We start from the raw sequence: 19,940 nt of genomic DNA, 5'->3' as shown, positions 1-19,940 counted from the left end.
ACACACACACCCCACACACACACCCCTACCCCCACACCCCCACACACCCACACACCCACACACCCACACACCCACCCACCCCCAGGCACTGAGGGGTGGGGCCAAATAGGAGTTATCAACCATAATAGTTTGGAAGCATTGTCCGGTGGTGAGGATTCAAAATTGTACAAATGGAAGGGCTGACCCCCCAAGGTGCTGAGGGGCGAGGTCAAATAGGCGTAATGTGGCATTATTGCTTTAAACGCCTTCTTCCCTGGAACTAAGAGATAAATATCAACTACATTTGGTTGGCAGCATTTTCCAACCGTGGGATTTCAAATTGGAGAAAATGGAGGGGATGAAACCCCCCACCCCACCACCAGGGACTGAAGGGCGGGCCTAAAAAGGGTAATTTGCCTGGATCATAACCTGGAAACGATTCAGATCCTTATGCTACATTTGAATCAAGAGAAGTACACGTTCATGCTGTCAGATTTACCATCCACCCCTTTTAAATGCTAACATAATCAAACTTACTAAATATTTGCAGTATTATATACATGTACAATGCAAATGTATATTTTGTCATGATCGCATAAATATCCAGGTGAGCGATACAGGCCCTTTGGGCCTCTTGTATTGCATTTATGGCCAATTGCAAATATCAATGAAATTAGGACAGGGTTATCTGTACTAAATAGTACAACGAATGGCCCACACTTACAAAAAAATGGCCCATAAAATTTGTTATCATGATGCAAAATGAAAATGAAGAAAATTTTCTTCGCTATCACTATGCAACCCACCAATACCTAATCATAATCTCCTGCTGCCTCACAATGAATGTCTTCTGACTTTGGTCTCTCGCTCTTCCATTTGTCCAGCAGTGAAATAACATCTTAAATGACATTTTCTTCTGCAGGCAGTTTTAGCCTTGGCTGCATCATGGACATCAAGACAAGTTGGTGACCGGACATTGACGGGAACAGTTATAGATTCTGGGGATGGCGTTACTCATGTAATACCAGTTGTAAGTATTGACTTGTTCACTGTAATCATGATCACAGTACACTGTAAATCATGAAGTTAATGCAAATGTCCCTTGTCCGCATTAATATCGTGAAGCATTGTTATCTGGACATTTTGGAGTATATTGTTGTCAGGTCCACTGCACAGTGACATTGATAACAAAGCTCACAATGAATAATGTAATTGAGTGCTTGATTTAGACAGTGCTTCTAACCAAGTTACGCATCAAGCGTGGTCAGTTTGATTACACAGCTATGACAGTTGCCAACCATGTATGACAGCATCTTTGTTGTCATGAGTTTGTTTGGTCTGTTGATTGGCTATTTATTTCAGGCAGAAGGCTATGTGATAGGCAGCTGCATCAAGCACATTCCCATTGCTGGGCGGGACATTACCTATTTCATTCAGCAGTTGCTCCGAGAACGTGAAGTTGGAATTCCACCAGAGCAGTCTCTGGAAACAGCTAAAGCCATCAAGGTATTACATGGGGAAAATTCCATAAATGTAAAGATGCAACTACTCGGTATGATCAGTATTCACCTTGATGTTAATGACACGTAGCTACGTAACTGAAGCATGGCATATAATAATCATGATGTATACCTGGCATGCATGCCATTTTGAAAAGAAAGTTTGTGGCTTTTTCAAAATATAATGGCAATTTTACAATATTATTAGTTCAGGTTTCTTCATTTGTAGACATGTGATGAGTACAGACAGATCGAGTTTGTTAAGCAGTCAGATATGTCAATATTGCATAGGTCTGATGTCACATGATACAAAATAAAGCATGATAAGGATTTCTGTCTGATAATTAATGTGGATGGATTTCAACCACATGTATTTTGTAGACATAGCATTGTACATCATTTTTCATCATCACCCCAGAGTCGCATCCCTTGGGCACGCCAGAAACCCATGATTGTGGGTTTGAATCCAGGTTCGCCCTGATTGTTTCTAGGATTGTCAGCACCATACCCGTGCTCGTGGGTCTGAGACCTGCATCACTTCGGGCTTTCCTCCCACATTAAGCTGACACACCATGATATAACTGGAATACTGTTAAAAGTGGCGTTAAACCCAACTCTTTCACTCACTCATCATCACCCAAATCAGTCAATATCAACAATGTCTTGTTCGGAATCACATGCCACATAACTTATTTTGAGGAAATATAGGATAGGATATTGACCATAATTCATTGACAGATCAATGGAGTTTTGACATTATGATAGCACTAGAACACATTTGGGCACACATGATGACAGGTTGTGGTGCACCTCATGGAATATGGGAGCAGGGCCTGATTCTACTTGCATACACTTTCCTAGTTAGATATTTTGAGTCCATGTTGATGACAAGGGGGCTGGCTACCAGTACATAACTGTACACAGGCCTCTGACAGTGGGGAGTGTTTATGCAGGCACACTTGGTGAGAGCATTCCTCCATGATCAAGTATTTCTCCTCCTTACTTTGCCTCCGTCTGTTGCAGGAGAAGTACAGCTATGTGTGCCCTGACATTGCCAAGGAGTTTGCCAAGTATGACCAGGACCCCAGCAAGTGGTTGAAGAAGCATGAGAGCACTAATGCTGTCACCAAGCAGTCATTTGCAGTTGATGTTGGATATGAAAGATTTCTAGGACCAGAAATATTTTTTCACCCAGAGGTACATGCATGTCCTGATGTCATTTTCAGCTCTGAGTGTTTGAAATTTAACCTGCTGAAGGCCTTTAAACTTACGCTGAGTTATCGTTACCTTCATCTTACATCTGACTGATGATAAGGAGTCATAGCATTACCAATGTAAACATATTAGAAAATGTTACTCTGCTTATGTGATGCTTAGGCCTAATAATACCATGTCAAGTGGTCTCACCATTAAGTTGGTGATATTCAACTGAAAGTGTTACATTTACTCCTTTCTTACAGTTTTCTAATCCTGATTTTACAACACCAATATCTGAAGTGGTGGATGATGTTATACAGAACTGCCCAATTGATGTCCGCCGTGGCCTTTATAAGGTAGGTGTGAGATACAGCCAGCACGAGTCTCCTTACACCTCTGTAGGACAATGCACTTGTGCATTGAGAGGTTACAGTTATCCAAGCCTAGTTACTGTGAATGTTTATTTTTATTCCTTTTTTCCATCACATTCAAAGCACACTTGAATTCTTTACTGTACATTTGGTTTTGTGGTCATCATTGATGTCATTTAGTTGCAACAGGTCCCATTCTATACTGAAACACTATGGTAAGATGTAGAACACACTGGGGAAGCATGGCCTGCTCAGTCTGTAGTGCATGTGCAAGCTGTTGTCGTATCTGGATCTGGATCTGGATCAGCATGATGCTGTCGTATGCAGTGATGCATTTTTTGCTATATGTGTCCTTTAGTAATTTGGAGGGTCCCGGGTGGACCTGTACATTGTGATTGTCATATGCTACTGTTAAACATGCTGTATGGGGCCTAGCATTGTCATGTTGAAAGATGATGTCGGTAAGGTTGATAATGGGAACAATGTGTAGCTGTAGAGTTTCTTCACAATTGCATTGGGCTATGAAGTTGCCTTGCACTTGGTTTGTTCTACCGGTGTAGGGGGATAACACCCACATCATGAAATCTGTCAACTTCCTGTGTGCCATTGGCATCACAATGTTGATGGCGATGTCAGTACTCCCTGGCTCTCCTTTCTGTGTTTGTATCGTTATCTATCGTGTAGATGTCCGATTTTCGATCATGAACGTTGATACTACTTAATTTTGTTTATCAGACATACTCGTTAATCCGACATAATTATATGCAACCAACCATGTCGGATTAACAGGACTTGACATTAGGTTGCTGGGGACCTGTATTCTTATCTGGAATCATCCTAGGTACAATTGTCCTGGCACGACTTTGACACCATATGACATCATATTCCTCTTTATATGCATATCATTTATGTACGGATGTCTTTCATATATATGCATATTAACATCATCTGTGCTTGTCTTTTCTTGAGGACCATGACAGTGATCATGACCATGCTACACTGAAACACCAATGTTTTTTGGCAGATTTGGATTTTAACTCTGCTATGGCTTTTGAACTTCACATGCCATCATTTATCTTGATACCACAAGGCTGAAACTCGGCAAGGATGATACTATTTTCGATGCTTTATTGAAAATAACATGTTGCTTGGTTTTCGGGAGGTTGCAAATCTGCTGTAAATAATGTTTACATATTCTTGTTGACCTTTTAGTTACGTTTTAATAATATATTGTTGGTAATAAATCAGATAATACACCAAGATTAGCTACAAAGCCTCTCTCTATATTTCATTAACACTGGTAAAGCCTTTGAATGATAAAAAGTACATGTACAAATTTTCATTATTACTTTTCAGAATATTGTACTGTCGGGTGGGTCAACAATGTTCAGAGATTTTGGACGAAAGTTGCAGCGAGATATCAAGCGATTAGTTGATGCTCGCTTGAAAGTCAGTGAGGAACTGAGTGCAGGAAGAATAAAGGTATGCATTAGAGGCAGGTTTGTGTAAAGAGGGTATTTGTGTATGGGTAATTTGCACATTTGCTTTTGAGTATTTACTCATGTAATTAGGATTTTTGCTTATAGGTAATGCCGGTATTTACTGAGAAGTAATGAGGGTGCTTTGATGTAATATAGGGTATTAGGGTATTTGCTCATATATATGATTGCCACAAGAGCTGTGGCTTGAGTCTAGCCACATTACATTAAGTAATACGTTACCACTGTTATATCGAGGCTGTTGTCTCCCACAACTGCTGCTATAGCGCAATCTACCACAGAGATCTCAATTACCTCATGCAGCACGTGCCTAGCCACCTAGCTGCCATGTGACACCCTTCACTCTTGTCTCTTCGCTGGCGCTCGCTAGACGTGTTATAGACTGCTGAAGCGTTCCTGTTTCTTCGACCAATTCGGTGATATTATGGTTTATTAAACTAATAAACTGTGCATGTAGGGGCATTTGCGGTAGCTACGCTTGGATATAATTTTCCCGCCAAACAGAAAAAAAATTCCCCCCCTTTTTTCTATATACTCGCGGGGTTCTCGTATGCACGTTGTGTCTTACGTTCCCCTGCTATAGTATACTTTGGAGGTTAACATCACTTATTTCTCTATATGTTCTATGTGTATGTTCTATATTCACTTTGCTCGTTTTTTTTCCTTTGTGAAAATGCTCGTTTGTGAATATTTGTGGTTCGTGTGTTGTAACCATGTTTTGCTCTTTTGTTCATAGTACCAAAATGTCTGACATGGATGTGTCGCCGTTGTCCATCCCCTCTACCCCTGCAACCCGGCGTTGCAGTTTGTGTCACAAGTTCTTGTCGTCACGGGATCCCCACGATCGTTGCCCGCGGTGCAGGGCTCCTTGCGGGGACACCCGGTGCGTCCTGTGCAACGGTCTGGGGTCTGCGGCGTTTGAGCGCTACCGGCTGTATGTACAGTCCATTTCCACCCCTGTGGTGACCGGCAGCCCAGTCGGGGTCCCCTTGCGGGTACCACCTCCACGGCTGCGGCGGATCCCTTGGCGGCCCTTCGGCTGTCCGGGGATTCCGTCGCTGCATTGCTTTCCAAGCTTGTGGACTCCAAGCTGGCGGCCTTATCTCAGGATAGGCGGCTGGCTGTTCCGTCCCTGGCCTCTTCGGTGGCCGCGGGTTCGGCCGCGGGGTCCACCGGTACGGCGGCGGCTCCCGTGGTCACCGGTCCTTCCCCCGAACCGTTGATCCCGCTATCGGTTAAGGACCACGTGGCCATGGTTTATGACCTCTTTGAGGACATGCCCAAGCCCCTGCCGGTACCGCGGGGAATCCACGACTCTGTGGGTTCCTCCGAGGTATACGATGAGACTTCCGACAAGGCTTTCCTCGCATCAACCTTGCTGCGCGGGATCAAGCCGTCTTTGGAGAAAGCCTTCGCGGCGGCCTCCGGTCGGGGTCTCCTGTTGCCTCCACCGTCATGGAGAAAGGGTTCTTTCCCGTAGCATGACCTTGCCTTTCCCGAGGCTGGTCCTTCCCCGGAGGCCCATGTTGAGCGGTTGGGTGTCCGTGCCCCACCGGCTGCTACGGTAACACAAGCTACCTTGCAGCAGCTGGACACCCTCGCTCAGCACTCCATGCTTGCAATGTCTCACGGAGACACTTACCTGGCTGCAGGGGCCAGTCTGGTCGAAGGTTCTCCCACGGACCGTGACCAGCGCATTTATAACTGCCTGCTCAGTTTAAATGCTTCCCTGTAGTACGTTGCCCCTCTCCTTCCCCAGTGGGAGCCAGACTCCAGACTTACTGGGAGAATTGGGAACAAGTGTTCGACAACCCGTGGGTGGTCAACACGATCCGGTACGGCTATCGGCTAGATCTGAAAGCGAATCCGCCACTCACCGTTGCCCCGTTGGCCGGTTTCTATTCGGAAACCGATCTTCCCATCCTCGCCGATGCCATCGGCAGGTTGGTGGAGAAGAGGGCAGTACGGGAGTTAGCTCTACCAGAAATAACACCGGGGTTTTACTCCAGGATATTTCACGTTCCATAGAAGGACAGTGCCGAACTCAGAATGATTCAAAATCTGAAATCGTTCAACGAGTTGTACCTGCACAAGTCGCCCAAGTTCAGAATGTTGACCTTGGCGGACCTGAAAGCTCTGATCATGCCGGCCGACTGGCTCGCTTCGATCGACCTGAAGGATGCTTATCTGCATGTTCCGATTCACTCGGACCATCACAAGTATATCAGGTTTGTCTTTCACGGCAGGCACTACGAGTGGGTTGTACTCCCCTTCGGCCTTTCGTCCGCTCCCTGGCTGTTCACCCGGTTAACCACCCCCATAGTGGGGTTCCTCCACAGGAGCGGTGTCAGGTACTTCGCGTACCTGGACGACTCGCTAGTGGCCAATCGGAAGACGGACACCCTATCCCGCCATCTCGATTTCGCACGTCGGCTCTTTGAGTAATTGGGATGGATTGTCAATCTCCCCAAGAGCGAGTTAACCCCCTCACAGAACTTAAAGTTCATCGGAGGTCGGTTCGACACGGTGACCCATCGCCTCTTTGTCCCCCCAGACCGGTGGCACAAGATTCAGGCGATGACTGCCAAAGTGTTAGCGGTGCCACAGACTGTTCACTTTTGGGAACAGCTGTTAGGGCTACTTGTGTCAGCCCAGGACTGCACCGAACGGGGTCGTCTCCAACTTCGCCCGCTGCAACGGTTTTTAATCCAGTTGTTAGCACAGGAGGAGAACAGTGCAACCGTCGCCCTTCAAGATCGGCTCCGACCGCATCTGGAGTGGTGGACGGTCCCTTACAACGTCTAATCAGGAGTCTCTATGCGGCCCTACCAGGCCACGTTGAACCTGTATGCAGACGCCTCTCTAGTGGCCTGGGGCGCCCATCTAGTGGCCTGGGGCGCCCATCTAGAGGGGGAGGTGAGCTCGGGGCTGTGGTGCGTAGACGAACTAGGTCTTCACATCAATTGTCTCGAGTTCAAGGCAGTGATCAACGCAGTCAATCACTGGAAGCATCGTCTCGTCGACGCCCGGCTCATGCTGGCAACCGACAACACAACAGTAGTGTCCTATGTGAACAAACTGGGGGGAACCCACAGTCACTCGCTACTCAATCTCACGTTCGAGTTTTACGCTCTGGTGGACAGTGTTCCGTGCCCGTCACATCCCAGGTTTGGGTCGTCCGATGGTCGACCTGTTCGCAACACGGTTCAACAATCAACTCCCGTTGTTTGTATCACCAGTCCCGGACCCGAGGGCCATCGATCACGATGCTGTCGCGTTAGACTGGACGGGCATGGACGCTTATGCTTACCCACCGACGGCGTTGATACCACTCATTCTAAGCCGGGTTCGAGGAGTTCGCTGTCGAATGTTACTGATCGCGCCCATGTGGCCGAACACATCGTGGTACCCCGACTTGCTGACCCAGGTCACGCAGTCGCCACTTCCACTGCCTGTGAGACCAGATCTCCTGATCCACCCTCACACCTGTCAGCTTCATCCAAACGCAGGGCAGTTCAATCTGCACGCGTGGATGTTGTCACCGAGCGTCTGAGGAGTAAAGGTTTTTCTTGTCGGGCGTCTCGGGCATATGTTAGTATGCATCGTGATTCTACCCAGAAGGTGTATAATGCACGTTGGGTTATTTTCACGAAGTGGTGTTGTAAACATCACATTCATTCGCCAGATAAGGTATCTGTGCAGGATATTGCTCATTTCATGTCTCACTTACGAGAGACCCGGAAACTCTCCGGGGGTTCCATTGCCAACTATGTCTCTTCTGTTGCTACGGTACGGGACGTTGCTATGGGTACCAGTCTCTCAAAAGAGCCGGTGATTCCAGGTATTATCAAGGGTTTCAAACAGCACGATCTTAAAAAGGGCCGCCTTCGGGCACCGGCCTGGGATCTCTCCTTAGTGTTAAAATCACTTACAGAGGCTCCGTATGACCCCTTGGGTAGTGCTTCGTTCCGGCATGTGACTTGGAAAACAGCATTTCTCCTCTCCTTTGCCACAGCGACACGTGTGTCCGAGATTCATGCACTCGATGTTGCTAAAGTACGATTCAATAGGGGTGACGAAGGAGCGGTCCGCCTGGGCCTGCTCATGGGTTTTGTCGCCAAGAATCAGAAATTTGGTCAAACGGAGAGAGAATTCACTGTAAGATCACTCAAGGAAATCTTACATCCTGCTGATACTGAGGACAGATCGCTGTGTCCGGTTAGGGCCCATAAGTGTTATCTTAAGGCTTCGAATGAACGCAGACAAGGGCGTGGCCGTCTGTTCATATCGTGTAACCCTAATCGCACTGCTGACATAACTCGATTGCGTTATGGCTTCCTTCTGTCATCAATCTGGCGTACCGGTCTCCGGGGTTACCGGTAGCGGGGTCAAACCTGCACGAGATCAGGGCGCTAGCGGCAACATTTGCCCTACACTCGAATATCTCTGTTCACAGAATATTACGAGGTTGTTACTGGCGTTCTGACTCGGTTTTTGCCAATCATTACCTCAGAAGGGTTTCTGATGAAGACGTGGAGACGCTGATCGCGGCACAAGCCCTCATCTAAGGGGTGTGTACAGCGCAGTTCCGAACTCCACAGGCGTCAGACCTTGCACGGTGGTCAATCGGGGTCTTCTCCAATGTTCCCACCGCCGTGGGTACAGGAGTGGGGGTCCCGCAAGCCAGCACCCTCACACCACAGGTGAGGCGGCTTTTTGTGTGTTTTGTCCTTATTTGTATTTTGACAATTATGTATTTAATTGTCTGTCGTGTATTCCAACCTTGTGATACATGCTTACGAATGCTGAAATTAGGTCACGCGCCTAATGCATACTTTAAGTAGGCCTGCTTTGGGATATACGGTCCGGATGAAATTAATTTCCCCCTTCCCGACTGTTTAACCTGATCTAAGATTTAGCTCACACGGATACTGTGTTCTCATCCGCTGCGGCGATGAAATACCTATCCAGTGGGGCCGTTTGGAGTCACCAATCGTTTGGCAATGACGATTGAGCCTTACGGTATGCGCTTGACAGTGCTTTGGTATTCCAATAGGGTAACGCCTAGCTAGGAGCATGCGCATCAAGTGCTTCCGCCTTGTTTTTACTTCCGCTAGTCGGAAGGAACACAAGCAGTCAGGTTCGGGTTGTAGGTGCTCCCCACCGCCTACTGTGGTAGTCAGCCTCAGTATAACAGTGGTAACGTATTACTTAATGTAATTTGTAGAATTTTCCTATTCGGAATATTCTATAAGTAATACGTTACCACTGGGCTGCTGCCCGCCCGTCCGTCCCCCGAGCACTTGCTCTCGCCAGAGACAAGAGTGAAGGGTGTCACATGGCAGCTAGGTGGCTACGCACGTGCTGCATGAGGTGATTGAGATCTCTGTGGTAGATTTCGCTATAGCAGCAGTTGTGGGAGACAACAGCCTCGGTATAACAGTGGTAACATATTACTTATAGAATATTCCGAATAGGAAAATTCTACAAAACAATCACAGCAGAAGCTAATGGGGAGTTATTGTATATACTAATTCCTGAACAAATAATATATTGGCTGAAAATCAAAATGGTGGTTTTCACCGGCAAAAGTGAATTTAAAGGGATATTTTCACTGCACCATCAGCCGGAAATTCTTTTTACTTTAGCCTTATAGTAGAAGTTTCTAAGTAAAATGGCCATTGTGCATATGAATTATCCTTTCATTACATATATCAATCTTATTAAAAAAGGATAATGCATGTAAGTGCAGACTGACTGCACTCCAGTGTGAACTTAACTATACTGTGTCCTAGGTTTGTATCAGCTGAAGAGTATTCTGTTCATTGTACAGATTGAGTGGTGTCCCATCAAGATATAGAAGTCCAAGCTTCTTGTTGAGGGCACTGTTCCACAAAGCGATCTTAGCATCATGTCGATCGCAACTCCCATACTCTTAGGCTGAAAAAAATATAAAATATACACAACACAACAAATTGTCTTTACCGATTTTGGATATCTTTTTTAGTTGCGGCCATACTGGATTTTGATTTTGATTATTTCTTTCAACAAAATTTTACTTTAAAGATTATATCTTGTAAGGTTGTTGACAGAAACTATTGCAAGTTTACATGAAATCAGTGTGTTATAAGAATCTCACTTTTTGTTCTTGGTTTATGCTAAAAGTAACACCGCTTGGTGATAAAGTTTCATTAATATTTGGCACACCCCTGGAAAACGCTAATTTTGTAGCGGCTTTTTGACGGAGTTTGAACAAGCAAACCCTTTGAGAATTCGAACATGTTCGAGGTCGGAAATGGGTTTAGAACAGACTTGGACACCCCGGCACACGACAATTTCGTAACGGTGATACCCTGCAAGTGATGCCTACATTTGACTGTTTGGTATAAGGAAACACTTTGAGGATTCGAAGATGGACGTTTGTGAGCAGTGTTACTTGGAGCTGGCCATTGCTGCGTTGTTTTGTTGTAATTGTGTACAAACAAGTAAGAATCCAAATCCATATACTGCTGTGTATAAGGCGAGTTTTTAGTCACTAGAATTAGGGGTCTGGGGGCCGTCTAAAACACAGGGTTGAAGAGTTTTTTATGTTTTTTCCGCATCACAAAGACATTACCGTGAGCACATAACACCGGAAATACCATGTCAACAAAACAGTACTGAAGTACGCAAATTAATCATGTAATTACACTGTATTTGTTGTTAAAAGAGTTCATTATATATCTGAAGTTTGTATTTCTATTTTATTTTTAAAAAATCAAAATTTCATTCAATATCCTTTTAATTCATTTCGTTGAAATCCTATGTGAAGTGATCGGAAGATCGCAGAATTCACTGTTGTTTACAGCAACCACAGTCATATTACCCCTATTGACACCTTGAAACGAACTTTAGTGGATAGATATATATATCATAAACGCCATACATTGACCTGCCTAAAGTCATATTTGTTGTAGTTTGACGATTATGTGAACAAAAGGTTTTCACATCTGCGGGCTCGTGAGCATCGACAGTGATTGGTCAAAGTTTTGGTGATTGGTCAAAGTTTTCCATACAAAAATATATCTGGGAATAGCGAACAGCTGTACCAAAGGGCTACGCTTATGGTTACTAATTTAGTTCACATATATAGTAAGGCTGCAACTAAAATAACATGATATTGGAATAGATTATTCCTGATAAAATAATAGTTTCAGATATAATTCTTCCAACCATGTATCATTCAAAATTCTTTAGATGTTATATTATTGGATATTTTTTTAATCATTGGTAGATTCCAAGAAACGTGTACAGCTTAGTTTCCGAGAAAATACACATGGTAATCATTATCTATGCATATAAAACAATGCCAATCAGAGCAGGATATACAGTTTAATCCGTAAATCATCATGTCTAGTGATGTTTTATCTCAAACTTCAAATTTGTATTGACCCAGTTCATTATCATCTGTTCATTTCCCTGAATTTGCTGAAGGGATACAATGTCATTTTTTTCTGCGAAAAACAAATATGTTTTTTTAGGCAAATTTAGGGATTTTGTATGCGCTGATGACATGCTTCATTCCGATTCGCCTTATAGTGGGGTATATAAATTAGCATCAATTTCCTGCAAATACACATGTAAATCTTATCCACTGCGTATGAAACATTGTCCCGCATACAGTACACAAATACCATTGAATTTGTAAATAATCATGTCTAGTGATGTTTTATCACAAATTTCATGTTTTCATTGACCAAATTTGCAAACAGCTAAACAAGCACACAAACTCCATGACCATAACACACAAGATGCGCAGTTAAGCAGTGCGCATGAATAGGGAAGTAACTGCACGCTATATTGGATCGCATTGCTTTTAGTATTGTAGCATTTCACTGTTGCGGTCGTGTGTTCGAGACGGGGAATATTTAAGGGTTTTTATTTTTTGAAAATGGAAATAAAAACGAATTGTGCAGCGGACTTTGTGATGATGCGGCAGTGCCCGAGAACCAAGGATATTGTTTTTAGCCTTACACGCACTTACAACGGTCGCTTTGTGGAACAGAGCCCAGATGGACACCAATCTGCATAGAGTTACCTCCCTTGAACTGTTAGAACACAGTAGCACTGCATGTATCAAAAGCAGACATGGTAATTTGGAGCAGTCACCAAACAAAATCCTACATGATGAATGACAGTGAATACTTGACTCATTTTACCTGCATGGGTGATCTGTCAGATGGACTTGCACAACAATTATTCAGACAACCGGACTGGCAATATTGCAAAGTTATTTTCTAGACTAACAAAATTAACAAAAGAGTAAACATACGAATAGTAGTGTTTAATATTTCTCAGAAAATAACAATAAACTGGTGGATTGTCAACTTAGTAATTTAAACTCCTGACCATCAGCATGCAACCTTTAAAAACTGACCGTCTGTCAGCAAAATAGACCGTCTCGGACTGTCGGGCAGGTGGATATTTTAAACACTGAATTACTGGAAGGCTGTTTGCTTAAAATTGACAGGTTGACAATTAGTTGTACATATCATGTATATGCCAGTGTTGGGTTTTCTGTGTAAGAAATAATAGGAAAAACAGCAATAGAAAAAACTGTTTTAGTCCACTAATCCTTATAATGATGACATACAGCAAAACCGTTTATAATGGCAAATTTCTACTAGTCCTTAGGATACCTAACTATTGGGTCATTTGGCAAGAATTATAGAACAAGTGCTAATTTCTCACACTGTAAAATATGTTGTCAGTAATTCATCTTTGAGTAAACATCTTCAATTGCAGCCTAAACCAATTGACTGCTCTGTCATTACACACCACATGCAGAGATACGCTGTCTGGTTTGGAGGCAGTATGCTGGCTTCTACAGTAAGTGTGAACACCTTATTGTTATACAGCCCATTGAATATACCACTGTTTAGTGACAGTAAGCTGATATTAGTGTTTATGACCAAATCGTGTGCTTATACACTGACGGAATTAGTTTCACTCACAAATATTGAAAGCACTCAACATCGCTGTGCTTGTTCAGTGACATTGAATGTAGAAATGACAGATCATTGAGAGGAGCTTATGCGCACTTGAATACCCCAGCAAACCTGTTGCTAGGTTGACATCACAGGCCATTGCTTTGAACCAAATTATGTCATGAGATATTGTGACATGTTTGTAAAATATTTGGTTCTAAAGGTAGACTTTTTTATGGTATCATCTTAATTGTTTCAACTTTTAACTCAAGTGTGGATTGCGCCATTGACTGCCTATTTACAGACGACAGTGAAATATTGAATTCATACTCATGACTAAGTTTATGACCTGAATTCCCATAGTTGGAGCAAATGAGGTTTTGAACAGGCAAATGTTAAATAGAATACTGAACTCACTGCCATGTTACATCGCTCGTCAGATGCCAAAACTATTCACTCGTTTTATAAAATAGGTATTACACTTGAGCTTGTTTAGTATTCTATATTTCTGAAGTAGATAACTGTCTGAGCTATTGTAGAAATTCTCACTTGGTAATTGATACATTGTGATGGTACCTGAACCATGGACAGTAGGAGGCTGATGTGATGGTTGGAAGAAAGGACCTGCACCAGCACACACCCACACGCACACGCACACGCACACGCACACGCACAAGCACACACACACACACACACAAGTCCTTTCAAGTTCCAACATTACAGAACTTCTAACTGTTTTAGACAGCGATTGTTTGAGTTTAACTGTTTTCAACAGGTGCATTTTGCAAATGGTTTAAATATCTTGTCTTCTATCCTCAGCCTGAGTTTTACCAAGTGTGTCACACCAAGGCTGATTATGATGAACATGGACCAAGCATCTGCCGCCACAACCCTGTGTTCGGAACAATGACATAAACCACACACAACTCAGGTGCCAATGATAAAACAATGGATCTTTTCACGGCGTCATCTTGTTTTATTCTGTAGCTAAATCTTTCGTATCACTTTAGTTTACTAAAAGTATGAACCTGATAAGTATGTACCAGTAATTATAGTCTGGGAAGCAGGCCAGAGCAGCAGCTTCATCACTATGCCTTCCTGCTCTGTCTGGTCTTTGTTGTCTGATATGGTGGACAAGGACTGGCAAAATGTATATTTGTGTGTCAGATATATGTGCACATAATGCTGTTTACTGTGAGACATATCTGTAGTTCTATGTTTTGATAAACAGCTTTCATTAATTGCTTAATATGTATTAGCGACACATCAGCACATAGTGCACGAAAATATTCCTCATACCTTGTGACTGTCACCTACAAGCTAGTACGTTTTGTCAAACGCTGGATTTCTGATTTAGACATACACTGAGTAATGAGTTACGCAGCATGTAGTTTGTCATGGGTTCAAAGCCATGCCTAATTACAACACATTTTCACAGTTAAAAATTATGAAATGTAAATTGCAGATATAATCCTTTTGTTTGGCCATGATGTAACTCTCAAAAGTATCTGTAAACTGATGAGTAGGTGTGTATAAGTCAGGACATAGATGTACTAATCTAACAAGATCAATACATGACTGGAAGGTGCAAAACTTTCAGCGGGGCATAGGTTTTAGGTGTAAATATTAATGATTCTGTTTAGTTTGGCAAGTTGTCCAAGCCAGGATGTTTGTACTAGTGTTGCTCATTCCTGGCTGAACAAATGCTGTTGCTGCTACTGCTGTATCAGTTGCTGTAATGCCATTCCATCTGGAAATAAATACATCGCTGATGATTTCTTGTCATATATCACTGTATAATGTCAACATTTCTTTCCATTTATTTATTATAATGTTTTGATCACCAACAAATTCAAAATCCTAATTTGTGAAATAAATCATTTGTTTTGTAGTGACAAACATAATGTAAAAAATAAGAAATTAAATACAACTTAGATTTGAATACAAACTGAATGATGTAGATGTTTTTAATCAGTCTACTTCTTAATATTTCTTATGAATAAACATGGATACATGTATCCTAAAACATACAAATTGTTAGCTTTTATTTCCTCTGGCATGTAAAGTTGGAGTACCTTTAGAATACAGTACCACAACTTCTATGAGGACTTTATCTGCCGTAGGTCACGTGTCTCGAAGACAAGCAACCAGTCTTTCTGAGAATCCATCGTACGCCAAGTCAAGACCTTCAGATTGTAAGCCTGACAGCTAACTGACTGAGCTACGTCCACAATGTATATCTAAGTGCAAATTTACCTAGTCATTCCTGATAACATGTCAGTCCTAACCACATTGTGTGGTATTTTTACATTCGAGTGTACTGGAAGTGACCTCTGAACTTGACTACGTGTGCGCATGCGTGAGCGGAAGCTGGGGCAGAGATGGGAAAAAAGTTGACAGGAAGCAGCGTGTTTACGATGGCGGGGATTTGACATGAACTGTCAGTGGTGTGTAGAATGAGAGAAGGGCTAACCAGGGCCAATAGTGGAAAGGGCCATAAAGGTAATTAACATTGGTAGCAGAGCGGGAAAACGGGACTAGCAATATGGCACATGGTTACAAGAATCCCCCGACTTTGACAAATGAGATGGAATATGAGACGTGGAAAAACGAACTTGAAATATGGTGTCACATGACCGAGGTTGTAGAGGAAAAACAGGCACTCGCAGTCTCACTGGGATCACTTACGGGACAAGCTAGGGCAAAAGCAATGGCAATTGATGTGAAAGACTTGAATTCCAAACGGGGTTTGAAAATTCTTGTCCAAGCACTTGATGAACTTTATAAGAGGGACACTGTTGACTTAGCATACACGGCATACAGGGATTTTGATAGTTTCACAAAGGCTGAAGAAATGACAATGTCAGAATTTATCATTGAATATGAACGGCGATATACCCAGTGTAAGAAATATCAGATGGTCAAGTTGCTTGATTCATCAGGATTGACTCAGAAAGAAAGACAGTTAGTTTTGACAGCAGCTAACGATAGAAACTTTGAATCTATGAAATCAGCATTGAAGAGAATATTTGGTAATGTTAAAAGTCAGGATTCTGACAGTGCCATATGTGTGAAACAGGAATCAGCATATTACACAAGAAATAGCCAGAGTGGTTATAGAGGACGTCAACGAGGACAGAGATACTCGGGTCCAAGGTACAGGAATGAGCCACGTGACAGATACAGTTCAGCTTACAGTGGTAATAGAAATGATACACCTGAAAGGGGAACGAATCCAATTAACAGGTTTGGAAAGCGCAGCCGATGTGTAATTTGTCAGTCAACTTTCCATTGGGCTAAAGATTGCCCACACCAAGAGAAACCAAGAAACAATGAGGAAGTGAAAATGATAGAAACAGAAGAACAGACAGAGCAATGTAACTTGACACTGTTTACAAAGGAGCAAAGTACGGAGAACAAAATTCTACTAACAGAAGCATTGGGATGTGCAGTATTAGACACTGCCTGTACAAGTACAGTGTGTGGACAGCAATGGTTGGACCAATACATAGAGACACTCAGTAGTCAGGAAAGGGATGAAATTATTTCAAATCCTAGCAATAAGAGCTTTAGATTTGGAGATGGAGTGAAAGTTTTCTCATCATCCAATGTTATGATACCAGCAGTAATTGGTGACACTCGGTGCACTATAAACACAGAAGTTGTAGAATCGGACATTCCTCTTTTGCTTGGAAAACCATCACTGAAGAAAGCTGGATTAATTCTTGATTTACCAAATGACACAGCTATCATGTTTCATAAACCAGTGAACTTAGAACTGACATCAACTGGACATTATTGCATTGATCTAGTTGGACAAAGAGATTTTCCTGCTGAACAAACTTCAGATCTTGGCCTGGAGCAGTGTACAGTTGAACAGTTAGATTCAGAAGCACTCTTCATAAAAGAAAATATTGGTGAAAAGGATCAAAAGAAAGCGCTGGAGAAGCTTCACAAGCAGTTTGGACACGCCACAGCGGAAAGATTACAGAGGCTTATTCAAAATGCAGGGAATAAAGATCCCGACATCTTGAAGACACTAACAGAAATAGTTGAGAAATGTGAAACATGTGAAAGGTATAGGAAACAACCAACTAAGCCAGCAGTTGGATTTCCTAAGGCTACAGATTTTAATGAGACAGTGGCTGTTGACTTACACGAACTTGGAAAGGGCATGTGGTATTTGCACATTATTGATGAATTTACCAGATTTAGTGCTGGAGCTATTATTAGAAGTAAGCAATCATCAGTGTTTGTTCAGAACTTTATTCAGCATTGGATAAGTATTCATGGAGCACCACAAAAACTCTTAAGTGACAATGGAGGAGAATTCAACAATGATGAAGTGAGAGACATGTGTGAGAATTTTAACATTGAAGTAAAGACCACAGCAGCTGAGAGTCCATGGAGCAATGGATTGCTTGAACGCGACAATCAGACTTTGACAAATATCATGAGAAGAGGTGAAATCTGAGAAGAACTGTGACTGGGAAACAGCACTTAGTTGGGCATTAATTGCCAAGAACAGCCTCAGTAACATTTCTGGATACAGCGCATACCAGTTGGTTTTTGGACGAAACCCAAATTTACCATCAGTTCTGACTGACAAGGCACCATCGCTCGAGGGCACCACAACAAGTGCAACTGTGGGAAAACATATTAATACAATGTTTGCATCAAGACAGGCTTTCATAGAAGCTGAAAGTTCTGAAAGATTGAGAAGAGCCCTCAGAAAGCAGATTCGTCCAGTTGCTGGAAATTTTGAGACCGGTGACAAGGTCTACTTCAAGAGGTCAGATGATCCTAAATGGAAGGGTGCAGGAACTGTGATAGGACAAGACGGTACTGTGGTTTTCGTGAGAAATGGAGGAATTGTGGTGAGGGTTCATAGAAGTAGAATGAGGCGTTGTGTAGAAAAGGAAATTCCTGAAAATAACAATGAACATAATGAGAGGCAAGTAGAACAAGAGGAAACTGTGCAAAGACATGATAGTGTCGAGGAAGACAGTGACCTAGAGATACAAACAAAAGAACCACAGATAGGAGAAGTTTCTGAATTGAACAATCTACAGGAACGATTATCACAAATAAAGTCTGGGCAGACAATTTCATATGCACATCAAGACACTGGAGATCAAGTCTGTGCAAAAGTTCTTAGCAGAGCAGGAAAAGCAACAGGCAAAAACAGGAGCTGGTACAACTTAGAATTCATGAATTCTGAAATGCAAGGTATAAGTCAGTCAGTTGATTTGTCCAAGGTAGAAGAATTGCGGATAATCCCCTGTGAAATCATGGAGGAAAACGTCATGATTACAGAAGATGTTGCATGGACTAAACCCAAGCTAACTGAACTTGATAATTGGAAGGAAAATGGAGTTTACAAAGAAGTTGTCGATGATGGGCAAAGATGTGTGTCAACCAGGTGGGTCTGTACACTTAAAGAAACACCAGAGAAAATAATACCTAAGGCAAGGTTAGTTGCCCGAGGATTCGAAGAAGGTGAGAATACGGACTTTCAAAAAGATTCCCCAACATGTGCTAAAGAATCGCTGAAACTTATCTTGGCAGTATTTTGTCAGAAAAAATGGAAACCTCATTCAATGGATATTAAAACTGCATTTCTTCAAGGTGAAGAGATGAAGAGAGACGTTTACATTAGACCTCCGAAAGAAGCAAACGTACCTGGAAAACTCTGGCATCTTCAGAAGTGTGTCTATGGACTAAGTGATGCATCACTACATTGGTATCAGAAAGTCAAGTCAGTCATGTTGGAACTAGGAGCTAAGGTATCGAGAGTTGACCCAGCAGTATTTTTCTGGGAAGGACAAGATCAAGAAACTGTTGGAATATTGGCATGTCATGTTGATGACTTTATTTGGGGTGGATCTGCAGAATTCAGATCAAATGTAATGGAATCTGTGAGATCACACTTAAAGGTTGGAAAAGAAGAAAACCAAGCTTTTCAATACTTGGGAATGAACTTATCTTGCCAGGACGGATACATTTTCTTACATCAACAGAAATATGCAGAAAGCCTCAACTTTGTCCAGATTGATAAATCTAGATCTGCTCAGAAATCTTTACCCCTGAACGATATTGAGAAGCATGAACTCAGATCCAAGATAGGACAAATACTGTGGATAGCTAAACAGAGTCGGCCTGATGTTATATTTGATGCTTGTCGACTAGCAGCATGTACGAAGGATGCCAAAGTTGAACATCTTTTGACAGCAAACAAGATTATTAGGAAGATTAAGTCAGAACATGTCAACCTGAAATTTCAAAATGTAGGAAAGGAACTTTCACTTGTAGTTTTCAGTGATGCTTCGTTAGGAAACCTGCCAGATGGAGGCACACAGGGTGGACACATGATTTTCCTCACAGGCAGTACAGGAAAGGTGACACCTTTATGTTGAAACTCGAAGAAGA

At 42.6% G+C, this 19,940-nt stretch overlaps 1 protein-coding gene across 1 annotated transcript in view; it reads left to right on the top strand.

Annotated features, from left to right (window-relative positions):
* LOC124119868 (actin-related protein 3-A) overlaps window positions 1-15,541 on the top strand; it is a 47,005-nt gene extending 31,464 nt beyond the window's left edge. Inside the window, exons 5-11 of the mRNA XM_046482534.1 lie at window positions 902-1,009; window positions 1,342-1,485; window positions 2,502-2,675; window positions 2,939-3,031; window positions 4,403-4,528; window positions 13,330-13,413; window positions 14,331-15,541. Coding sequence (XP_046338490.1) covers window positions 902-1,009; window positions 1,342-1,485; window positions 2,502-2,675; window positions 2,939-3,031; window positions 4,403-4,528; window positions 13,330-13,413; window positions 14,331-14,426 — 825 coding nt within the window. The 3' untranslated portion in view covers window positions 14,427-15,541. The remainder of the gene's footprint in view (window positions 1-901; window positions 1,010-1,341; window positions 1,486-2,501; window positions 2,676-2,938; window positions 3,032-4,402; window positions 4,529-13,329; window positions 13,414-14,330) is intronic.
* The last annotated feature ends 4,399 nt before the right edge of the window (window positions 15,542-19,940 follow it).

This window comes from Haliotis rufescens, unplaced genomic scaffold, assembly GCF_023055435.1.
Source record: "Haliotis rufescens isolate VD_foot unplaced genomic scaffold, xgHalRufe1.0.p SCAF_4, whole genome shotgun sequence".
Taxonomy (NCBI): Eukaryota; Metazoa; Mollusca; class Gastropoda; order Lepetellida; family Haliotidae; genus Haliotis; species Haliotis rufescens.
Note: the sequence above shows the minus strand (reverse complement) of the source record. Positions and strands in the feature narration are given on the sequence as shown.